The sequence below is a fragment of the Toxorhynchites rutilus genome, chromosome 2 (assembly GCF_029784135.1).
Source record: "Toxorhynchites rutilus septentrionalis strain SRP chromosome 2, ASM2978413v1, whole genome shotgun sequence".
Classification (NCBI taxonomy): Eukaryota; Metazoa; Arthropoda; class Insecta; order Diptera; family Culicidae; genus Toxorhynchites; species Toxorhynchites rutilus.
Genome location: NC_073745.1, coordinates 331,406,758 through 331,433,002, shown reverse-complemented (window position 1 = coordinate 331,433,002; position 26,245 = coordinate 331,406,758). Strand labels below are relative to the sequence as shown.

General features: G+C 36.1%; 1 protein-coding gene across 1 annotated transcript in view; it reads left to right on the top strand.

The window, feature by feature from the left end:
* Positions 1-26,245, top strand: part of LOC129770635 (calcium uniporter protein, mitochondrial) — a 480,509-nt gene that overhangs the window by 439,900 nt on the left and 14,364 nt on the right. The window contains exon 4 of the mRNA XM_055773593.1: positions 16,836-16,941. Within this exon, the coding sequence (XP_055629568.1) occupies positions 16,836-16,941 (106 nt within the window). The remainder of the gene's footprint in view (positions 1-16,835; positions 16,942-26,245) is intronic.

Genomic DNA, 26,245 nt, shown 5'->3' with positions numbered 1-26,245 from the left:
CAAGATGAGGAAAAAAAATAAACAATTGTTTAAAAATAATTCAAAATGAATTTCATATGAAAAATATTTTTAGTTTCACCATGCATTCGCGAGTATAGATTACGTACATAAAAATAACTTCTGTGGGAACTTGAGTGTTCGAAATGATTTATATCAATATATCATTTGTGGGTGGAACGAAGTTCGCAGGGTCAGCTAGTTTGTCAATAAAAACAAATTCTGTTTCAAATGTTGGACATTTTCAGATATCTTAGATTGTCAGTCTCCTCCCTCCCAAAAATGTTCGACCATAACACCCACTCTTATCTACCCATAAAAAACCATATAACACCCCCTCCTGCCTACTGGACGGTACCTACACTCTCTAGTAATGATGCTTCTCCCTCTTCTGATGATAAAGCATTTATTTTTGGTATAAGTTATCTCAGAAGTTCAATTCAATAAGTGCGCACTTTTGCCCCGTACGATGCGCACCTTTGCCCCCACTATGGGGGTTTATTTTAAACTATGTATTTGTCCAATTACAAACACAACTCGAGAAATGCTTGTACTACGTTTCGAAGGTAATATATATATATAGTTACTATTTGGTAAGCAAATGGAATTTTATTTGCTTTTATTTCAAGAGTTATTGGACGACTACAGTTAGGTGCGCTCCTTTGTCCCGCATTACTCTAGTGTAAAAATCATCAAAATCATCATGGCAAATCATAAAAAAAGAAGTGGGTTATATCTGTGGTATAACCGCAGGGTTGACGTTGGACTATTTTTGGTTCAGTGATCATTTGTTCTAAGTTGAATCTGAATAAATTCGGAAAATTCGAAAACGAGAGCGTTACGTTGGAGACAAAAGGTTTTGAGCCTCAAAACCTTTTTTGTCGACTGAACCAAGTGACATGATTATCACTTCATTCGAAAGATAAAATGTCTATCAATTATATGCCTTGCAAACTATATGGTAGTCACTTGGTTCAGTCTGGAGAATGAACCGTAGAAGTTTTTAGTCTCTAAAATTCAAGACCAAAACAACAAATTATTGAAATCACAAAAATCTATATCTTCATCGAATTTCATATCGATCATGAATAATATGCGGGTGATGCAAGGCACGGCTAACAAAGCAAGATTGTCGTTCGCTTTGTGTACAACGTCGTCGAGTAACTTGTAGGCAAAATATTCAGCAAAAGATGCAATCACGCAAAATTGATGCAAAATTAATTCTTCGCTGTCTTATGTTTACCCTATACATAATACATAATACATTGTTTGTCACTAATTCCCAATGAAAAACCACAAAACAAAATGTATTTGTTCGTCGTATTATATTTTAAATAGAAAACATAATAAACACTTTCGTTTCAACGTAATTCAACGTTTTAAGCAGATCTGGCAGATTATTTGTCTGGAACGATGACATTTTTTCGGTGTCTTCTCGATGCCCGTCGGCAATCAATGGTGACTCGATGACCACCAAACGAAAAGAGCTGCGCGCGCGTGTTTGCGTGTGTGTGGCGGCTGTCTTCAATGCCTCAAGTCTTTTCGATGCTGGCGCTTTCTTGGTCGCCTTTTTCGTGGTACCAATCTTTTCTCCGGTAAATTCCTACTCGGCCTTATGGGGAATATTTAACGAACTCGACGCACCAATGCGGTTTGTGTGCATAAACAGGCTTTTGGTAACACCATTCATCACCGCTTTCATTAGGAACGAAGTTGGCTTCGCTACAAAAGCGATAAAACGCTCCAATCGCTGTACAATTTTATACAGATTTGTGTGGTTTCAATAGTCTGTCTTGGAAGCAATTTTAACCCTAAACCTACCGATGTTACATGTATACCTATTCCTACCACAGTCGGTCAAGTGACCCTTTAATAATAGTTAGTGAACAATGACTTGATTCACATAGTTTTGTTGAGAAACGTGGCATACCCTATTTCTCCTGTATATTTCGACATTTTGGGCTGACAGTTATTAGCAAAATATTGAGATTACAATTTTTTTACACGCAAAATAGCACTGTAGCTTGGAATGCTTACTGTTAGCTCGCTTGGATAGTCAGCAATACAATTAATTCTGATCATTCAGTATATATTCACAAATACAACAAAATATATGAAGCAATAGCAAAAAATGTGTAATTGAATGGTTTTATATCACAACCATACATACAAATCTTTCTGATATGTAAATGTTTGCAAGGGTCAAATGACCCGTTGCGGTAGTGAGGGCAGATTACATATATTTCTCAGTTAAAAAAATAACAAGAGAGGAGTAAACACTGAAAAATACATTCGATGTATGTTTTAGGAAAAGTAGCGTAGGCAAATGACGTAGTGACCATGTAATTTTCAAGAAAATTTTGACTAAAAGTTTAAAATGGGTCATTTGACCCATCGTGGTAGGTTTAGTGTTAAAGCTATTGAAACAAGTTTTTGGATCAATAAGTAACAGACATATAACGCGTAGACATTTTATCTAACCGGAATATCTCTTCTTGGATGGTACTAACACTCCAAGTGGAACTTTTGCCTCCTAATCGTAGGTATTACTTGCGTCATTTTTTATCAGTAGTGCCTAGTTGAGATTTCTATTCCGAAATACATGCCTTGAATGTATTCTGGAGTATCAAGCTCTAGAATACGCATGACCACAGTGCAAGTCGGAATTTTTTTTGACGAAAAATCTCCCGGCCAGAACGGGAATCGAACCCGAACCCCCTGCATGACAATGTGTGACGCTAACCACTCTGCCACGGAAGCACACGAACATATGGGGGAGGGGTGTTAAAAAGAAGACCTAAACATAGAACATGCTCAAAAAATGAATGATTTCGCATTCTTATAACTCGAACATTTCTTAATAGATCGGAAAGATGTTTACATCAATTGTGTCGCCTAGTTGCAGGACCGGCGAACTCCAAAAAGAAGAAAAATTTTATAGGAAAGACGATTTTCTGTAGCATCATGTCACCTGTTTTGCAGCACATCATGATTTTCAAACACGTGTTGTATAGGGAATTGATAGATATTGGTGATGTTTCTCACTAACAATAAGTGGAAAATGTATCTAAGGTCTAAAAAAACGAAGAAACGAGTTTCTCAAACTTGTAGAGTTGGCCGGTTTTGCAACTAGACGACACAATTTATAGGAAGTATTTCTACGCATCTATCACAATTAATAAAATGTAATATTTCCTGAGATAGGCAATTGAATAACTGTAAAATGTCAAACGCTATCTAAATGCCCTAACAGCCCCGTTTTGATTGGTCCGATTGACGGTTTCCCCAACACAGCCATCAAAATCAAGGCGGCTGGAGAAATGGGCATTGAAAATACATATGCAAGTTAGAGGAACTTTTGCTCCCACCGAAATGTGTTCCCTAACACATCCATCTAAACCAAGGTACCTTAGATTACATGGCGTTTGTTCACATTCTCCTACTTACGCAGCAAAAATGTTGAATTCAATTGAATTCGAAAATTGATTCACTCAACCAATAATTTAATCAATACAAACAAATGATTACTAAGCCAACGGTAGTCCCGGGTCAACCTTGTGGTTATATCATTTTTTCGATTAATTAGAACTTAATTTTCATTAAAATGTACCGTTTTGTCTCAAATTCCGAACACCTAATTGTGAAAACTCGTATGGAATGTTCCGGACAATGCAGCAAATGAGAAAATGCTGTTTTGAATATATTTTTATATTTCTGTGATAGCGTTTAAAATTAATGGTTCCGGGTTTTTTGTACCAGTCAATTCTTACAACCCGTTTAAAGGATATTTAGTTCATACAACAATCGTCTTTTTTCAGGGCACCCATTTGGAGTATCAAAAGAGAACTTAATTAAAAATCAATCAATTGTTCCCATCAATCATAGTCCTACATCAAGCTCCTGTCCGTGCCTCTAGGCATAGACTATTCTACTTCTTTCATTTTACTATTTTAATTTTTCATGGAAAATCCGATCGGGTATTTAACCCAAACGGTAGTGGCTTAGATGCTCTTCCTCAGAGAGGGCCTGCCCGGGTGAGGGAGTAAGAAGTGCGCCCAAACCAAATCACTAGCTGTATGGCAAATGTTGTATAGGATATTAAATAAGAAATTTCGGCCCTTTGTGGCTTAACATAGGTTCTATAGTAAAAAACGTACTTTTTCATTTATTTAACGCCATCCTCAAAAGCTTCGAGATAAAAATTTGAAAAAAAAATAGTGAATGTGCATCTCACTAAGGTGTATCAAGAAAAATTATTAAAAAAAATGTTTATCAAAAATTGAGTACTAAAAAGTATGGAAATTTTTATTTTTATTTTTTTATTTAGAGATTCGGTACTACTCTAATTCATACTTAAACTCATAATTACTCATAATTTTCTTTACGGCCGCATTTTTATTTTTATTTTCTTGAAATCGATTATTTTATTGTATTCGTGGTTTTCAATTGTAAGATTAAAATAAAAAAATAATATTAATTTGGATTTTTTTAAGTACTCTTCTCATTAACCCGAATGATCTTTCCACAAGGACTTCATTTTTTCTCACAGAGCTCTATCGCACTGGTGACTCCTATGAATTTGGTAAACCATCTAAATCCAATGTAAAGATAATATCATATATATCTAAAGATACGAGAGAAAAAAATGTTTGTACAGCGCAATGCTCTAAATCTACCGACAAAATTTAGACATATAAAAAACAAAATTTAAACAAATATTAGAGCAGTAATGGGCCTCTCAATTCAAAATAAATTAAAAATGCCCAAAAGCCAAAAACGCATTTCAATAAAGATTAGAGCAAAAGTGGGTATAAAATATTTTTATAAAATATTTTTTTTGTACCGCGAAAAACACTCTAAAAACTCTGAAAAAAATCACATATACCTAAAATAGACGTAGGTAAAATTTGAATACAAACTAGAGTAGTACTGAATCTCAAATTAAAAAAAATAATTAAAATTTGATTTAAAATAAAAATGAAAATTAATTGATTTTTTTTAGTATTTGTTTTTTGATGAAAAAATTGGCAACCAGGCCCTTTGAAACGTAAAAATATTTTTTGTATCGCGCAACACTGAAACAAATCACACATATCTTGGAAAACCGTAGGAATACATTTAAATATGAATTAGAGCAGTACTGAATCTCTAAATCGCAAAACAAAATTCAAAATTTAAATATTTTTTGGTACTTAAATTTTTGATGATTTTATTTTTTATTTTTATTGATACACCTTAGTGAGATCCACATGCAGATTTTTTTCTCAAATTTTTATCTCGAATCTTTTGAGGATGGCGTAAAATATACGAAAAACTACGTTTTTCACTATAGATCCTATGTTAAGCCACATAGGGGTTCAAAAAAACGCCAAAATTTCATATTTAATATTCTATACAATATTTGCCATACAACTTGTGATTTGGTTTGGGGGCACTTTTTACCCCCTTACCCGGTCAGGCCCTTTCTGGATTTACATTGTGGGTTTTATCTTTCACTGTAAGAATAATATAAGTTACATGATTGCCAAAAATAGGGCCACAAATGAATTGGCACCCCATTCTCTGTTTTTAGAAACTTGTGGCACATCCGTTAGCTGCTATTTATTAGTACCTATCGGAAAGAGAGCTCGATGGAATGTTCACTAAACGCCCGTAGGTTTCCCAATCTGCCAGCTTTCGGAGCGTTCAGCACGGCGTGTTGTAATTTTTCGAAATGTCCAGAGAGATGATTTCTACGTGTTCATCATTTCCAAGAGGAATGAGAAATTCCAGGTTTGATGAAGGAGGGTCAGGGTAAGGGTAAGCTTAGTTGCGCGAATCAAGTATTCTCGTATAGTTATTTCACAAAATTTCAATGAAAATCTCCTTTCAAAAAATTAAATAAGTTTTCCGCGAAAAAGTTCTTAGAAAATTCCTCATATTTTCCGCCTCCCTAGATGTAGAAATTTGCAGCACTAAGCTATTTTGATGTTTCTAATCGATACCGGAGCGCGACTACGGACGCAACTAAACTCGAGCAAAAGCTTCACTTTAGTCAGAGCACATGAAGGGAGGGAGGTAGGGCTTCGGAAAAAATTGGTAGTTGCATTGCAACATCTCGTCAAACTCATTGCACTCTGCAGCGAAGGAGGAGGAACACGGCGGAAGAAGATTATGGTAATTATTTACTTTTGCGGGAGAGCTCAGTTTCAAACTCGCGCGTCAGTAGAAAGCCTGGCTGTCTCGTGTGGCAGCTCTCTATCTCTATGGTTGAAGCGAACGAATGTTCAGTTCGAAGCTAGGTTTTGTTTACGTTCCTGTGGATGCAATCTCGCTCCAACAGGTTTACCCAACAAGTATTTATCTTCCGCCAGCCAGACGAGAAAACTTTGGTTCAAGAGATTATTTATATTGATAGAGGGATTTTTCGAAATATAGTTGTATATTAACAGTTCGGCGTCAATACTTTTTTGTCAAATAACAAAGAGTTGGGCTACACTATTTGGGTTATTCTCAAAATGACATTAATTATGCGACTCGATCAATCACTTCTAAACAGAAGCGATTTTCAAACCCTAAAGAATCGAGTTACATGAAATCACGCGAGAATTAACACCACTCAAACGGCAAATCCCAAACAGAAATCTATACACCATTTCCCAGCGAAGTGTCCTCTCTATCCGCTGACCGAACATGCGCCCAAGGAGCTCCGGCTGTGGCCCGGAAGCATTTGCAGACAGACACAAGTCTAGTGTTTACTCTGCGGAAGTCCGTCAATAGTAATCGTAGACTGATGAGAAGAGGTTGAGATTGTGTTCCTTGCCCTAGTGGCATCGAGAAATGCGTGAAAACGACATGCTTTTACTTCCAATCAATGTATCGACGGCGAAATGGTTATATGCCCTCTTTTGTTGTCCGTATATCGAGCTTCATTCTCCGAACCGTGGCTTTAGGAAGAAAAGACGCATCATCCACGAAGATGTCGGGAACCCACAAAATAATATTACATCAATGGTTCAGACATTTTTGAACGTGGCGAAAAGGGACGCTACACCACTCATCCAATCTCAAACGAGTCGATATCGAAAAAGAAATTTTTTTAGGTAAAAATTATTCTTTAGACTGTCGTTTCGATTATTATTCCATTCATCACATCACCAAAACTCGGCTTGTATATCTGAAAACTTTTGGTATTGTTTTCGGATCATTCGTCCGTATCAACATATTGGAAAAACAATCCGTCTGATGATGGGAACGGTGCAATCAATAATACTCGACTATTTTCGATTCAAGCTTTTATCACGTATCCCACCGATTAAAAGAATCCCATCGGAAAAAAATTGAATGCCGGATAGAGCTTATCTTTATCGGTTCTGGGAGTTTTTGCTCCCACCATTGTTTCAATGTCGGTTTTCCGTCGGATGAGGAAATGGACTGAAAATGGCACTTTTTCGGAACGCGATATGGTGTGGGCTGGTTTGTACCGCCAGCCTCCCCAGGTGATGTATCAGTAGGATAGCGTAGAAGGGCAAAGGGGCTTCTGCGGTTTTATTCTTTCTCAAATACACCGCTAGTGTATAGGAGACTTAATCGGATTATGGCTTGATGGGTCCTAATCGGTACAATTCCCTAAACGTCATATACCACATATATATGCACATTTATTTTTTATTCAATAATCGAAATATGGTTACGAAACATTACGTTCATAAGAAGGTTTTTCGTATAAAGTTCGAAGTTCGGATTATAACGATTTTTTTTCTGAGAAAATTTCAACGCTAATGGATGATGGTAAGTGAGAATTTATGCCAGTGTAATTCGACCTTACCTTTGTCCTAATAAAAGACATACGTTATATACCGTCTTGGAGAGACATTACACAACAGCACAAAGACAATTCGACATGCTAAATGCACATGGTTTTGAGGATATATTTAGCCATTCCATGTCAAACCGATATCGTAGATCTCAGATTTTCGTGAAATGTGGTAGTTTTGTTCTTTTTCGCAAAACATTAGACCCGTATTTTTTATTTTTTTATTAGAGGACGAATTTTATGCCAACTCGTCTTAGGAGTTGGCAGCATCATCTCAGATAGCAGTGAAACGTTGTGGGTGTAAATACATGGGTCATTTAAACAACTTTGCATACTTGAAATATTCGAAAAATAATTAGACTACTTTTTGGAAAAAGCAAAATTTTTCACAAAAATTTATAACATAAAAACTATGATACCTACAAAATTCATGTCAAAGGATGAACTGTAGGAAATTGTTTAAATTTTTGCAAAAAATACCAAACAAATTTTGGAAAAAAATTTCGTTGACAAAAAAGTTATTTTCAAAATTAAAATTCATTTTAATTCAATTTCTCAAAAACGATTTTTTTTAAATTCCCAAAAATATATATAAGAATAGCCATGACATGTTCTAAATAGAGAAAAGTTAGCAGAGCATTTAAAATGTGATAATTTATACATAAAAATGTAACGAATAGAACATTGATAGCATTTTTTCAAAGAAAAACATGAAAAAGTTGTTGTTCGAAAAACTTTTTCCATGTACATGTGCCCATCGTCCGATGTATGGAAAACTTGTCGGAAATTTTAAGGGTTATTTATATCTATTTTTTCATAATTTTAAAAGCTTATGTTTTCGAGAAAAATGAATTTAAATTTTTAAAATATTTTTTTTTCAATGAAATTTTTTTCCAAAAAATTATTTGGTAATTTTTAATGAGTTTAATGAAATATTTTTCTTACATCGGACGATGGGCACATTTACATGGAAAAAGTTTTTCGAGCAACAAATTTTTCATGTTTTTGTTGATGTCAAAAGATCATATTTTAATAAGATCTATAACTTTGCCGAATACATTATATCGCTATCTTGACTTTAAACAAAATTAGGACAAGTTGTATTTTTTTCAAAGAAAATATGAAAAAGTTGTTGTTCGAAAAATTTTTCCCTGTGGAAAAGCCCATCTTCCGAGGTATGGACGACTTGTTGGAAATTGTAAGGGCTATTGATATATATATATATTTTTGAGAATTTAAAAAAAAATCGTTTTTTAGAAAAATTAATTATAATTTTTTAAATAACTTTTTTGTCAGGGAATTTTTTTCCAAAAAATTTTTGGTATTTTTTGTAAAAATTTAAACAATTTCCTACAGTTCATCCTTTGACAAGAATTTTGCAGGTATCATAGTTTTTAACTCCTAAAACGAGTTGGCATGAAATTCGTCAGGGTGCCCATTTCAATTTTATTGTGCTTCGAAAAATCAACTTTTTCCTTTTTTTTTTTTCCCAAAAATTCAACCGATACAGATGGTCGACATATCAGATTAAAGCTAATTGGCTAGTATTTCTCGGATAAATATCATACTGGCAAAAAAATGGTTTTTATTTTTGTAATTATTAATTGTATTTGTTTTATACTGTTTACATGGTTTTGGACTAGAGGGAGTCATATATTTTTACATTTTTCCTTGAAAGTTGAGCATAACATATCCAAAAATCAAATAGGGTTTTTTTCAGAAATTCATTTTTCCCCTTTTATCCAAAAATTACTTTTTCAAAAATTCATAACATTTGAACTACTGAACCGATTTAGATGATATTTAAATTACATATTAAATTAAAGCCAAAAAGCCTTCTTTGAAAAAATATCACACCTGCGAGAAGATTGGATTTTAGTCGCATAGATCTAGTCTAGTCACAGAGGAATATTGAACCAAAATTTAAAACATGTTAAATTTGAAAAATAATAACTCAGAAACGAACAACAACACTCTGATTTTCAGATATATTATGGAAATTATGTATGTATTATGTAAAAATATAGCGCCCTCTATCTGTAACCGAGAAAACTATAAAAAACTAACACAATCAATAATTACAAAAATAAAAAACCATTTTTCCAACAAATTTTTCAAAGAAAACTAACTCATAGGCTTCAATTTGATATGTCGATCATCTGAATCGGCCCAGAAGTTCAAAAGTTATGAATGTTTGTCGTGGAAAAAAGGGGGGAAAATTTTTTTCGCATCGGTTAACTTTGAAAAATCATTACTCGAAAACTAAAAAAAAGCCTCTTTAGTTTTTAGATATGTTATGTAAAAAAAACCTCAGCTTTCAAGAAAAATATAAAGAAATATAGTGCCCTCTAGTCCAAAGCCATGTAAACAGTAAAATAATTTATTATTTTATAATTTATAATTACAAAAATTAAAATTCGAGGTGTTGTATCCGAGACACGACCGCTTAGGACGTAGGACTACGCAATCTTTTTTTGAAATTTGTTGGTTTATCTTTTCGGATATCATTTGCGAATACGTCGAAAGTTCATAAATAACTCTTCAGTGCGCCGGCTAGTGACCATTCTATCCTGGATTCCTCGAGTCGAGAAAGACGCACCACGCTAGATATGGGGTTCAGAATAGGGGGCGTTGCTGATTAATGGTCAGCTGCATCCCAATAGGAAGTATCCCGTGTCGGGCACACGTACAGAGCATCGAAGACTGCAACATACCAATTATGACAACACTTGTAATACTAACCTCGAGCCAACCGCGAGTAATCGGTTACATATTACTAACATAGTTGTAAGCAAACATTGTCGAAATATTGAACTCCCGGCCCCGTTAGGCTGACGCCATATGAGCCTTAATAAAATATATATTTTGGATAAAAAAAAAAACTCTTCAGTAAAAAGTTCCGAAGACCCAGAAAAGGTTTAATGGCTTGCGTGGTTTAGTAGAATCATTTTGAGAAGCAATGATTCTTTCTTGCCTTTGCGAGAACAATACACAAATTGGTCATATGTCGCGATTTGTTTCTCTATATCAATGCACGCATTGCATTGAATATTTAACGAGAGACATCTTCCGTGCATCGCCATTCAACAAGCATCAAACACGCGTCTAACAGATGCACACAGTTGCAGCGATAAACTTCAAGTGAAATATTCGCTAGCGTGAAATATTGTTCTTCTTCTTCTTCTCCTTCTTCTTCTTCTTCGTTTACGGAGACTTTAAATCCAACGATTCATTCGTCTCTGACTGTTTCTATTCTAGCGGCTGCTCTGTTCGGGAAAGCATACAAAAGGACAGAACAAATGTATGGAGAAATGGAAATGCTTCCAATTTTCATCAATTTAAACCATATACAGACTAGGGGATTGTAATGTAATGTAAAATTTCCGATTCGATTGGTATGCAAATCGGCAAAATCCGTTCGCAGCAAAAATAGTTATTAACATAAACTTTATTTCATAAAAACGTGACCTGTTGTCTGATTTGGCACCCATAATGTAAGACGTAGTCTTACGTCAAAAACAATGTAGTATAATATTTTTCCGAGAAATACTAGCTAATTAGCTTTAATTTTATATGTCGACCATCTGGCATCTGCTAAAATGGAAATAGGTACCCTATTGAAAAAATAAAAAATACGGGTCCAATATTTTGCGAATAGGAACAAACCTTTCACTTTTCATGAAAATCTGAGAACCACTATATCGGCTTGACATGGAATGGCTGTATGGGATTCAAAATTTACCTGTCATAAATACTTGTTTAAAACTACAAAAATTTCGAAAATTGTTGAACAAAATTCAAATATTTTTGACGAAGAATTACGTCTTTCATTGAGGGTGCCAAATCATAAAACAGGTCTCGTTTTTATGAAATAAAGTTAACGTTAATAACTATTTTTGCCGCGAACGGATTTGCTTGTTTTGCGGCATCACATGTCTTCGTTTCGGATTGAGCTGTGGACGCGACCAAATTACTTACTCGCTGATGTCCCTGGCATTGCGATCACTACATCAAACTGACGCCATTCCATTGAGATTCTGAACTACAAAATTGTGTGAGGAATCATCAAACTATCATCGGTTCATCAAGAAAATAATTGTTCAGGAATTTTGCGTGTAATTTGGTTTCGCATGACAGTAGCAAAACTATCTATAAAATATTAATAGAAAGGGTTCTGTTGAGAAGAGCGCATTGCGGAGATAAGTGTATATTTAGTCGCTTCAAGCCTATATGGCTCTATTTGCGTACGTGCGTGCTTCATAACCCGTATGTACAAATAGTACATCTTCGCTACGCCGAAACCCCATTTGTATCTGCTCCCGTGTGCATTGGCCCTGTCGCGATACAACAATCACCTAATACTTCGATGTGATGATGGGCGGTTTTTTGGTGGTGCAAATTATGCTGCCGCGATAATGAATATAAACAAAGAGAGAGGTAGCGGAAGATAAATATTTGCGCTATGGTATGATCAACGGATCTCTGCTGAGGTAAATATTCAGACTTCTTCTTCATTCGAAGCAGTTAACACCGCTTGTTTTCCGTCATCATAAGGGCTTCGTTAGCGCCTTTGACATTGCATCAATGCATCAAACTGAGGCTATGGCGAAGCAGGTGTTAAGGTTGTGCGCCAACTAATTATTTGAGGAATATCAAGCTAAACCATAGTGAATGTCGTGCTGGAATGTTGTTAGTAATTTGGGTTCGCGTGCCAATCGCGAAGCTGCTTTCAACAAGGATGGCATTTTCGTGCAACTCTTTTCAAGATTATTGAGATCACTAATCTCGAGCATGAGAAAGTAGTGCAACATGTTTCGAGGCCAGTAATATTAACAGAAGCGCTTCTTTTGAGAATAGCACAAAATGATGAGAAATGTCGATATTCTTACTCATTCCTAGCCACCAATGTATGGCTCTATATACATGCTATGTTGAACGCTTGTTTGGTACTGATTGGTTCGTTGTACGAACGATGTGCGATTCCATTGAGACAATACTAAATAACATGCAGCATGATATTTCATGCTTGCATGTATTACCAATGTTGTTTCCATTCGGTGCCAAAGAAAGATTGATATAGTTATGAGATGTGGAATAATGGTGCTGCTGCAACAAGTATATAATCGCATGTAGCCGAGTGTATGTTAATGGCGAAAAAGTCCACCGGAATACTGTTCGAGGTAAATTTTCAATGCATTGGCATGAGGAGTGCGACATGCGATCAGCTTGTGTATTGTTCTGCGAGGGCAAGAATGAATAATCAAAAATTATCGTCAACTGATTCTACAATAAAAATTTGGCTCCAATTGCTTGATTAGTTTTGGAGTTATGCAGAAATTTGTTTTTCATTTGTATGACAGCCCCCCTTAGAGAGGGGGGTGGAGTATCTAACCACCATAGAAACATTCATTGCACCATAAAACCTTCATATGCCTAATTTGGTTTCATTTGCCTGATTAATTCTTGAGTAATGCAGAAATTTGTGTTTAATATGTATGGCAAACCATGAATGCATTTCTCCATGTCAGATAATTTTGATTTTTAATGTGTTAGAGCACACATTTGGCGACAGATGGAAAACTCTGAACATAATAAGAAATTTGAAACAGGAATTCAAAATGTATCAGCAAGCATTTGAAGTTTAGAATTAATAATTTACTAAAATGGAATTTTATGAAAGTAATAATGATGGTCTTATGCGATAGACTGATGCAACAAATCGAACAGTTCCGGAAAATTCCGATAATATCGAATGAAACTACATTTAGAAAAAAATATCTGCAAGCTAATCCAACTCCAAACGAAGCGTATGGGATGGAGATAAAACTAGGAAATTGAAAAACTTGTTTAGGCCGTCGCAGAATATGAAAGTTTATGAATAAACTTTCTTGTATTAAAAACCATACGCTGTAAAATCAATGCACAATGGTCCATGAGGTGCATTTAGGTGGAAATTAGCATCTAGAGCTCGACAGTTATTCTCTAGACAAAAACTGTCTTCTACAAAGTTGTTGCATATGATAGAGTGCTCATTTTTATGTTATAAAAAATAGGGTGACCAACATTTACGATGAAATAAAAATTCAAAGTTTCAGTTCAAATTCAAAGAGGTAAACATAGTTCTACAATATTATAGCCCCAGTTATTTAAGAACTTTCTAGAACAAAGTTTTTTTCTATCTCTTGAAAACCCGATATAGTGCTTTTTTTCTAAGTTGCGTAGGGTTACCAACAAAAAAACGGTATTTTTGCTCTAGCTTTTATATAGCAAATTTTACATGCAAACTGTCTTCAGAAGACTTTTAGAGTTCACTAAGACAAACATTTTTCGATGCAGAACTTGTCCATATCGCAACTCTACTTAAAGCTATTGATATTTCTTCCCAAAAACTACGCTCTCTTCATTCGTTTGTCATTCGTTTTGGGGCAAACATAAAAATGTTCGTTAGCGGCATTTGAAAGAGCATACTTGACTCTACATAATGTGGGATTTCCAAAACTATGTTATTTTTTGTATGTGAGTAAACTAAAATTGAAATCATGAGTTTTTGGGTGAAAAAGCATCAACAACTTTGAGTAGTATTAAGATATTGACAAGTTCTGCATCGCGAAATGTTGGTCATGATAAGCTTAAAAAGTCGTCCCAAGACAATTTTGATGCAGAGGTTGAAATATAAAAATTAGAGCAAAAAAACCCGTTTTTTCATGGTGACGCCCTTTCTTCTACAATACACAAACTACTCGTGCATGGTACAGCATTAATCAAACATGCGTCTCTTCCAATCGGAATGTTTTTCGAAGAAGCTGCTGAATCCCGTAATAAAAGCATCCGCCAATTTAGAGAGCGACATGCCAGGAGATTTAACAGAGAGGTAAACTTGGAGGAAGTCTTCAAGAGACTTCTCTTGACGTCGGATCCTGTGATATCTCTTATGGCGGGTTTACATTAGGGAGATCTATAGCTATAGATGGATTTATTCACGTGAAAATAGGTGTAAACGGGTGAGAATAAATATGATACACTTATTCGAGGTATATATAACTTGAATAAATTCAGCATATGTAAACGCTTGTGAATTTCTCACTGGTGAGAAATCACTAAAGTTGGATGCAGTTCTACTCCAGGTGAATAAATTCACCGAAGATATGAATATATTCATCATAGAAGTTCACGCTAGTGTAAACGGTTGATGCGATTTCTATAAATCTCATCATATTTCTTCACATGAATATATCCCTAGTCTAAACCCACCCTTAGTAATAGGCGAGCACCAGAGTGTTCCGATCTTCTGATTCCGGAAAATGCAAAGCATTTGATTTTGTAGTTTTTTCATTAGTACGTTTGTTTTTAACTATTATTATGAATTTAATTTCCATTATAACAAATAAAATATATTAAAATGCATATACGGAAGATTATGAAAATAAACTGAAATAAGACATATACTATGGATGTATTATTGATTTGAAGAATAAAAACAACGAAAGCTTGGTGAAAGAAGTCATCAATCAGCCCCGAATTTTTCTTGCTACGCTTTCTGTGTTGTTCCCGCTCACAAATATATTTTTTTTGTAGAAAAAGGAAATAGTCAGAAATTCAACTAGAATGTAGTCACATATCATAAAACATCCGAAAACAAACAATTTATTACTGTCCGTCAACTATCAGACCCATTGATCAACATTTCTCTAACGAAAACGTTAATTTCTAGGGCCCGATACGGAGCTGAACGTGATGCACGCGTAAATTTTCAAACTCACAATTCTCAGTCTCTACAAAACATACAGCCATGAAATTGTAACATTAGCTGTGTATTTCATTTTCATAGTTATATGTATTGTGTAAGCTGACATGTGCACATAGTTTTTAACATAGTTTTGAAAGTTTAAGCATATGTAGAGTCAAATGTGCTCTTTAAAATGCCATCAATAAAATTAGTTTATGTTTGCCTCAAAAAGAATGACAAACAAATGAAAATGGCGTGTTTTATGGGAAAAAACATCGATAACTTTGAGTAGAATTAAGATATAGACAAGTTATGCACCACAAAATGTTAGTCTTAGTAAGCTCTAAAAGTCGTCCGAAGACAGTTTTGATGTAGAATTTGAAATATAAAAGTTAGAGCAAAACCCCTTTTTTTTCATAGTCACCCTAACGCAACGTATAGAAAAAGCGCTATATCGGTTGTTTTAAGAGATAGAAAAAACTTTGTTCTACAAAGTTGCTTAAAATAACTGGGACTACAATATTGTTTATCTCTATCTATAAAGATAAGAAAGTTAATTTTTTAATTTCATCGAAAATTCTGGTCACCCTATTTTTGATACCATAGAATAGTACGCTTTATCATATATAACAACTTTGTCGAAGACAGCTTTTGTCTAGAGAATACCTTTCGCGCTCTAAACGCTAATTTCCACTTAAATGTATCTCCTGGACCATTGTGCATTGGCCACAGAACAAAAAACCGTCTCTGACAGCATTTTCTCGTTTTTATTTTGATCTATAGTACCAAAATGATTGTTTGTGTCTGAAACGGACAACAATAAAAAAGGGGATGTTTATGTTCTATAACCATACGGTACGATAAAAGTACTCTATCGGCACCTATTCGAACCGTTAAACGCCTTAGCACTGAAAACATCACGCGAAGCGAAAGAACATTATCTCTAGAAAATTAAAACACTTGTCACGCTATCGCCTGTTTTCGCCACACCTTATGCCTAATTGAAATGGAAACCGTGGAAACGCTGTTTCCAAATGTCCCAAACCACCCGGTATGGTATGGTGGCACCCAAGATGATGATTAATTGTACTTTTCTCAACATTCCATGAATCCAGAACCACTATCTCGCAGCGCAACGGTTCGTTCACGGAGAATATTGAAACAAATCTTTATTTTACACCACCAATTTTAGAGCCCGCCAGAACCAGAACACGATGACGATAGGAATGCAATTAATAGTGTGGGTGTTCAAGAGCGAGCCATTTCTCACAAATTTCTTCCTACCACTTACCTTATTCTCTTTCCTTCCATTCCCAGGTTGCACCTCAACGACAGACAATACTACGTGAAACCACCGAAACGCGAAAAAATTACCTCAGAAGAACTAACTAGACTAAGCGATGTGCAGGCGCTGGTGGCACAGGTAATAAATAACCACAGTTTTGATTGCTTCCTTCGTGTGCAGCTTTTGTGAGATACTTCTTCCGGCGCGCCGCGTGAAGCGAGCGGAGGAACTTTTGTGTGTCCTTTTGACACAATGCTTGAGCTTCTCGCGATAGCACTTGCTGCTCAATCTTTGTTTGAATCGTGCTTCGTGTTATTTCAGAAATTTCTCATGCGAGAATTTTCACGCTACGTGTCTGTAATTTCATGTCATAACTTCATCCTGATGAAAACGACGGAGTCCCTACACGAACATATATCGTATTTGAAATCGTCGTTACATCTATCTGAAATAAATGATAATTCATAAGAACCCAGCAAACTGCTCGGCTTTTGAAAAAACCCATCCATAACGGAAGGCATTTCGCAAACTGATAAATTACACCGCTCCGACTCAACCATAAATAATAGTATGTAAATGAATTACTGAAAATATCACACTACTCTCCCGTAACGGTTTCCGGATTTAGGCCCCCCGATTTAACTAACGAGCACACGCGTCCAACACGAGAGCCTAAACCACAGCACGCGGGGGAGCAATCCGCTTCCAACGCGCCCAAATGGACCTCCATTTATCATTGGAAGCCCGGCTGGTAATGAACAGTTTCAACGCTCTCGCCGATGTCGTCGATGGATGTTCCACTCGTGTGTGGCGATTTGTGGCCACCACGGTGTCAGGTGGATTCCCTTTTGCCCTTCGATTTTTTACTCTCGCGAAGCTGTTTTGCAAATGGAAAAAACAAGAATGGGGAAAAAGGCGTAATCCGGAACTTGGAGTTTAATCCGGTAGGAACTTTTGTTGAACTTTCCATGCGAAGGAAGTCAAGGTTAGCACGCTTTTGTTTTATTTTTATCCTTGGGAGTAAACTTGCGGTTTGTTGATTATTCAGGATTCAGTTGGAAATTAAGCTGAGGTCGAGAGGATAGGGTGGTTTTTTTTTATTGAAGAATGTGAGATCGGCTTATAAACTGATAATCAATTGAAACCAGTTAGAATTCCTGTATTCTACTGACATATTTTCCCAATATTCAAATTTTCAATTTCAGGGTGGTTTTTTATTATAAAACTAGCTGACCCGGCAAACTTCGTCCCGCCCAAAAATTTATTTTTCGTTTTCAAATCCACGTTTTCTTGCTAAGCGCACATTCATGGGTCTAGTCACAGAACTGTTCATTGATTGATCTTCTAATCTACTCTTTCAAAATTATTATTTACTATAAAAATTCAGTACTTCTACCAAAACTCGACATTATAATATCAGATTATTTTCAGACACAATTCTCGTGCAAGATTTATCATCCACTTGCAAACAACATGTTTCTCCAATACATGGAGTAAATGTTTGATACGGAAAATATCGGACAATTGATACGGCCCTATATCGGACAATTCCTTCCTCGAGTTTTGTTCTTATCAACACATTCGACGATCCATTTTTATTTATATTGATAGAAGTGCGATAGGAGATAGGAGTGCGTTATATAGATAGGAGTGCGTTTTATCACATTAAAATGCATTTCCACTTTCGAACGAAGATCTATTTCGTTACCGCAAACGTCAAATGAACTAACAACGCTTGTCAATTGTACAAACACATGCGAATTGAATTTTTCGAATTTTCCCATTTTCCTTCAGAGTTTTTCGAAAATTTTCAATTGTCATGTTTGGTTGGAATATGTTTGGTTGAAATATGTACATTATTTTAATGGGACCCCCTCTCCTTTTCAGAGGAGGAAGCGGTGTCATACCATAGAATCATTTGTCGTACCCAAAAACTCCTATCTCAAGTTTGGCTCCATTTGCTTGATTAGTTCTCGAGTTATGCAGAAGTGTGTGTTTCATTTGTATGGTAGACCCATACCCTTAGAAAGGGGGTTGGTGTGTCGAACTATCATAGAAACGTTTCGTGTCCCCTAAAACCTCCACATGCCAAATATGGCTCAATTTGCTTGATTAGTTCTCGAGTTATGCAGAAATTTGTGTTCCATTTTCAATGACAGCCCCCCTTAGAAAGGTGGAAGGAGTGTTGAACCACCTTAGAAATGTTTCTTATCCCATAAAACCTCCACATGCCAAATTTGGTTTCATTTGCTTGATTAATTCTCGAGGAATGCAGTAATTTGTGTTTCAATTGTATGGCAGCCCTCCCTTAGAGAGGGGGGTGGAGAGTCTAACCACCATAGAAACATTTACTGCATCCTAAACCCTCAATATGCCTAATTTGGTTTCATTTGCTTGATTAATTCTCGAGTAATGTAGAAATTTGTGTTTCATTTGTATGACAAACAGGTGCTCCCGTGGCCGAGTGGTTAGCGTCCCACACTATCATGCCGGGGGTCCGGGTTCGATTCCCGTTCTGGCCGGGAGATTTTTCATCAAAGAAAACTTTTCCGGCTTGCACTGTGGTCACGCGTATTCTAGAGCTTGCCACTCCAGAGTACATTTGAGGCGTGTTATTCGGCATAGAAATCTCAAACAAGTATTACTAATAAAAATGACGCAAGTAATGCTACGTTGAGAAGGCAAAAGTTCCACTGGAACGTTAGAGCCATCCAAGAAGAAGAAGTTGTATGACAAACCCCCAAAATCCCCCCACCCCCCTTTGAGAGGGGGTGGAGAGTCTAACCGTCATACAAACATTTATTGCACCTCAAAACCTCCATATGCCAAGTTTCGATTAATTTGCTTGATTAATTTTCGAGTAATGTAGAAAATTGTGTTGAATTTGTATGGCAGCCCCCCCTTAGAGAGGGGAGAGGGGTCTCAAACTAACACGAAAACCTTCCCCGGCCCCTAAAACCTCTACATACCAATTTTCATGTTGATCGGTTCAGTAGTTTCCGAGTCCATAAGAAACAGACAGACAGACAGACAGAAATCCATTTTTATATATATACTAGCTGACCCGGCAAACTTCGTCCCGCCCAAAATTTGTTTTTTTGTTATCAATACCTTCAAATATTCATGTTTTCTTACTATGAGCAAGTTCATGGGTCCAATCGCAGAACTGTTCATTGATTGATCTTCTATTCGACCCCGTTGAATTTACCTTTTACTGTAAAATTCCTAGTATTTCTAGCAAAACTCATCATTATAATATTAGATTATTTTCAGACACATTTCTCGTTCAAGATTTTCCAACCACTTGCAAATAACATGTTTCTGCGATGCATGGAATAAATGTTTTATACAAAAAATATGATAGACCAAAGACAGCCCTAAATCGGACAATTCCTTCCTCGAGTTCTGCTCTTATCAACACATTCGGCGATACTTTTTTATTGGTATAGATAGAAGAAGATATAGGAGTGCGTTTCATCACATTAAAATCCATTTCCAGTTTCGAACAAAGATCAATTTTGCTAGCGCAAACATCAGATGGACTAACAGCACTTGTCACTATGTAATTGTAGAACATATGGGAATCTAATTTTCCGAATTTTCCCTTTTACTTTCAAAGTTTTCCGAAAATTTTTAAATGTCATGTTTTTTTAACAATAGATGTTTTTCATTATCTTCTCCTACACTTGAAGCATATTCGCTGAACTAAATATTAGTTTTTTTCATATTTATTCTTTCTATTTTGGTCTACTGCTTCGTTTTTTCTTCATTTTGTTTTTCTGGTATGGGACGTTTCATATAGCACATGGACACTGACAGATTTTAGATAATTTGATTTTTTCATAACTACATTGTGTCAGCCAGACCACTGTCGGCCGAATCGTGTCCACACTCACCTGCTGGAGCTGTTGGGGGAGGACCGATAAGCAACAGTCGGTCACGTGCTTCACGGCAGGAATCTCCCTAATTCCTCACTACTGGTGTCGAACTACCATAAAAACATTTATTGTACTCTAAAACCTCCACATGCCAAATTTGATTCCATTTGCTTGATTAGTTTTCGAGTTATGCAGAAATTTGTGTTTCATTTGTATAGCAGCCACCCCCCCCTTAGAGAGGGTGGTGGATTGTTGAACCACCTTAGAAATGTTTCTTGCCTCCTAAAATCTTCTTCTTCTTAAATGGCACCAACGTTCCTAGAGGAACTTCGCCGTCTCAACGTAATATTACTTGCGTCATTTTTACTAGTACTTAGTTGAGATTTCTATGCCAAATAACACGCCTTGAATGCATTCTGAGTGGCAAGCTCTAGAATACGCGTGACCACAGTGCAAGTCGGAGGAAAGTTCTTTTACGAAAAATTCCCCCGACCAGAACGGGAATCGAACCCGAACCCCCGGCATGTTAGGTTTTGACACTAACCACTCGGCCACGGGAGCCTCCTAAAATCTCCACATGCCAAATTTGGTTCAGTTTACTTGATTAGTTCTTGAATTATGCAGAAATGTATGCTTCATTCGTATGGCAGTACCCCCCTCCCCCCTCAGAGAGAGGGGAGGAATGTCTATTCACCATGGAAACGATTCGTGTCCACTAAAACATTCGCATGGCAAATTTGGCTCCATTTGCTTGATTAATTTTCGAATTATGCATAAATTCGAGTTTCATTTGTATGGCAGCCCCCCTTTAGAGAGGGGGGTGGAGAGTGTAACCACCATAGAAACATTTATAGCACCCTAAAACCTCCATATACCTAATTCGGTTTCATTTGCTTGATTAATTCTCGAGTAATGCAGAAATTTGTGTTTAATTTGAATGGCAGACCCACCACCCCCCCCCCCCCCCCCCCTTAGAGAGGAGGATGGAGAGTCTAACCACCATAAAATCATTTATTACACCCTAAAACCTCAATATGGGTCTTTTTCTTAGGAATTCCAAAGATACGTTCTCAAATTTAAAGAATAGGAGAAAGTAGTCCTAATCCGACCGGTGGTCTTGAACCGACCTCCTCTTGGATCTCGGAAATTGTGCTACCTAGCGAACATTTAGTAGTGCCAAATGAAAGGTGTCATAATACTGACAATTTTAACGTATGGCGACCATTTTCTTGCTCCATTTATTCCAGCGTCTTCAAAGATCGATTAAGCAAAGATCGATTCTCTGGTACCGATTTAATCAGTGAATCGATCCCTACGCCGTTTGAAAAATCGATCCATCAAGATCGATCTCTTTCTAAAGATCGCCCAATCCTAGGTCCTGAACCGACCCTTTGTGGTTGGTTCCATAATTATTTAACACGCTCACTCACGTGTTTACCATCAATTGGGGGAACGCATCTGCAATTTAGGGGGTCTGATCAGGACCATCTTCCTCTAAATATTTGACTAAATTAGACATTCACACACATTCAAGACTTTGGACGCTGTCTGTCTTTCCACTGATGGGTTTTGTTTCAGATCAACAATTTTGTATAAATTCCAAAAGTAACTACTCCTTGTTTCCGTGCAGCAGTTCCTGTCGTTACACTACTTACAAAAAGTACTGGAATGTTCTCATGTGACGAAGAAAACCATTCAGCAGAATATCCTTCAAATTCCGTTTCATCAATTTGAGAGTTTTCGGGCTTAAAATATTCGACTTTAATGAGATATCCATCGATCGCTAGGTTGTTCCGCAGATCATTCAACCATTCAAAATGTTTTGCCTTCAGTTTCGGATCCTTTGTTCTGAGGTTTCATCCAAGTGAGATCCATAATTATCATGATGAAATATGAAACCTTCTAACTCCCGGAAAGAAGAGCCTTCCGACTTTCAACTCAGTTGAAAGTCATGCATTCTAGAGCATTTGTAACAAAGAATATTATATCAAGATTCGATGGATTAAAATGATGAATCGCCATATCAAGGACCTTTTTAAAACGAGGGTTCTCGTCTAGTCCTCCATTCGCTTGATTTATGATTACTGGCTTAATTAGTCCTTGATACCAAATAATTTTGGATTCAGAAAGCTCGCAAACTTCTTTTAAATCGAGCCCATTTGTTCGAAGAACAATACCTTCATGAACATACTGAAATGTACGTTATACCACTGTACCCAACTGCTTCAGCATGACCAAAGTGCCCTAACTTCTCTCTGCATCTGCGATGACCGATAGAATAAGCTTGTGATTAGTAGCCACGACCAAATCATGATCTAGAAGATTACTGCGATATAGATGCATCAATTTGTGCTTGCTTATTGACCAACCTGCTTTATAATATAGACTCCGAAAACACACGTCATTCCTTCCCAGAATCGAAATCAGCTGCTCAGTAATATATGAGCGCGTTGATTTATTTGGTACCGTCGATGGGGGTGAAAATGGGTCAAAAAAGGTAGTTTTCGAACTTTTTGTTGAATTACTATCGTAAATTAGAGTAAAACGCAATTCTGATTACGTAGAAATGTTCTCTAATGATGAACACTTGTAATCGTTCAAGAAATTGTTGAATAATATTAATTTTTCAGTAATCTACGATTGAATAAAAGTTGACTCAATCTCACTCCTTACAGGAGGTGACAATGGGTCAAAGTAGTGCCTTTTTGAGAAAGAACATTGGCATTGTTCTACTCACAGAGGCTTTTCCCTATTCATAAACACGGCTCATTGTTACTTAATGTTGCCGAGCCGTTTGAAAATAAATTTAGTACAAAAAAAAATATAATTTAACAACATGTGAGTGTCTTGTCTTGAATGATTATTTCAGTTACGATAATAGTGTCAATCCACCTAGAAGTGCGATGGAATAGTTTATATACAGCCATTCCATGTCAAACCGATATAGTGGTTCTCAGATTTTCGTGAAAAGTGGTAGTTTTGTTCTTTATCGCAGAACATTAGACCCGTATTTTTTATCATTAGGGTGATCATTTCCATTTTAGGGTTGCCCAAAAAATCTATTTTTTTCCATTGTTTCTAAAAATGCCTTTTTTTTAAATTCATAACTTTTGAGCTACTGTACCGATTCGGATGATCTACACATCAAACTAAATAGGTGACCATTTTCATTTAAGGGTGGTCCGAAAGATCTTTTTTTTCTCATTTTTCCAAAAATTACTTTTTTTTAAAACTCATAACTTTTGAACTACTGCACCGATTCAGTTGATCGGTATACCAATTTGAAGACACATGGAATACCACATATGCATAAAAATTGAATTCTATTCACATAGATGTTGTCCAGTCGCATAGGAATATTGAACGAAAACTGAAAACATGTTTACTTTGCAAAATCATTTGAAAATGAAAAAATACCTCTCTGATGTTTAGATATGTTATGTAAAAAAAACCTCAGCTTTCAAGAAAAAATATAAAAAATATGGTGACCTTAGTTCCGAAACCATGTGAGCTATGAAAAAACAATTACAATCAATAACTATGAAAACAAAATTTGTTTTTTTTTTTCAATTCGAATTTGTTTTTTAAACAAAACTGACTCATTGGTTTCAATTTGATATATCGATCATCTAAATCGGTCCAGTAGTTCAAAAGTTATGTATTATTGAAAAAGGTGATTTTTGGATAATAAAAAAGCGGGAAAAGTTGATTTTTCGAGCCACCATCAAATGGAAATGGGCCCCCTGATGAAAAAAATAAAAACATACGGGTCTAATATATTACGATGAGAAATAAAACTACCAATTTTCATGAAAATCTGACAATGAATATATCGGTTTAGCATGGAATTCAATTTTGTTTTTGACCCATTCTCACCCCCACTCAGTGTAAATGCGAGATTATTTCAAAAATATTGAAATGCGAATGGAAAAAAATATTTGATGTTCACAAACAGTAATGACTCATCTGGCAAGACTTTAAAGAATAATTATATCCAATATCTCCAAGTTTAGTAGTTCTGTATAATGCTGGGCATGAGATATTTTCTGAGGTGTTATTTGATGGCTATTTACACATCAAACTTTGATGAATTATTAAATAATAACTATTTGTACTACAGTTAAATATCATGCATTGGGAGTTGTTGAAATATGTCTCTTATTAAACGGCTCACAGCTTTCAAAACTGTTCACAATAGTTGTCAAGATATTACTAATAGTAACTTTCTCCATTTTTGAGCCAATTTCATTCCCATAACCCATTTTCAACCCCATCGACGGTAATAAAAATGGAAATTTGTTGTGTGACGATTACGACTATACCCCGCCCCCCACCTCCTATGTCACATTAAGTAACGCAACCTTAATCCAATTCCCCCCCCCCCCCCTACAAGCGTTACATAATTTCTGCACGACGCCTTAAAGCTTTTAAATGCTCTTCAAAAATTGTCTGCGAATGCATTTGTCTTTTACGGGAACTAAGTCATATAAGTGCAAACAAACTTAGTGATAACTTGAAATGATCTCCGTCTCACGAGATATATGGTAGGCAAAATTCAACTGAACTTATAGAAATTGGATGGAATGTACGTGAAAATTCCTTCATACATGATGAAGGATTATCACGTACGTTCCATCCAATTTCTATAAGTTCAGTTGAATTTTGCCTACCATATATCTCGTGAGACGGAGATCATTTCAAGCATTGACAATCGCTCGATACAATATTCCTCAAAGCCACGTCTATCTACGGTACGAAATATTATCGACAAATTATAAGGTGTAATCAAAAGAGATTTGCATAAAGTTAAAGACGTTATAAATCATGAACCTCTTTCCGGCAGATATATAGAGAAAGGTGTTCAAAACACTACCGCATTCTTGACGTAGGACTACAAATTGATAATTTAATAAGTTAAAAATTTTATTTGAAAAATTGATAAAAATAATGAAAAATGAATGATTATTTCAAAACAAAATACACCCAGGTTTTTTTACGCGGTTTTTTTACGAGGTTTTTTTTACGCGGATTTTCGAATTAATGCGGATTTTCCAATTAACGCGGTTTTTTTAACGCGGTCACCGCGTAAAAAAAACTGAGCAATATCAAATCTGTCCCTCATGCTTCCTGAGACCATATGACGGAACTTAGTGCTATTGACGGATATTAGTGCCGCACCTATGTGCCAGGTTCGATGCATCTGTAGCGAACACAGATTCAATTTGCCCGCGTTGTTCACCACCGCCTATGCCAGTTTCGATGGGAACGACCACGTCAAGTCGGAGGATAGATTTTGCAACGCAAATGCCTGACAGAACAGAAAGAATTAGACCAGAAGCAGTTAGAGTTGGAACAGAGGCAATTAGCGCTGCAGAGAAAGCATTTTTTTGAATTAATTTGTTATGTTATTTTTAATCTGAGCAATATCACATCTCTCCCTCAGGCGCACCTTTTTGAGCATTTCAACCATAAAATTTACCTTAGGCTGGACAACTACTTTGTCACACTCCACCTCGCTTCGTCATACCCCCTAAAATCGCTCATCTAATGAGTTACAATAAATG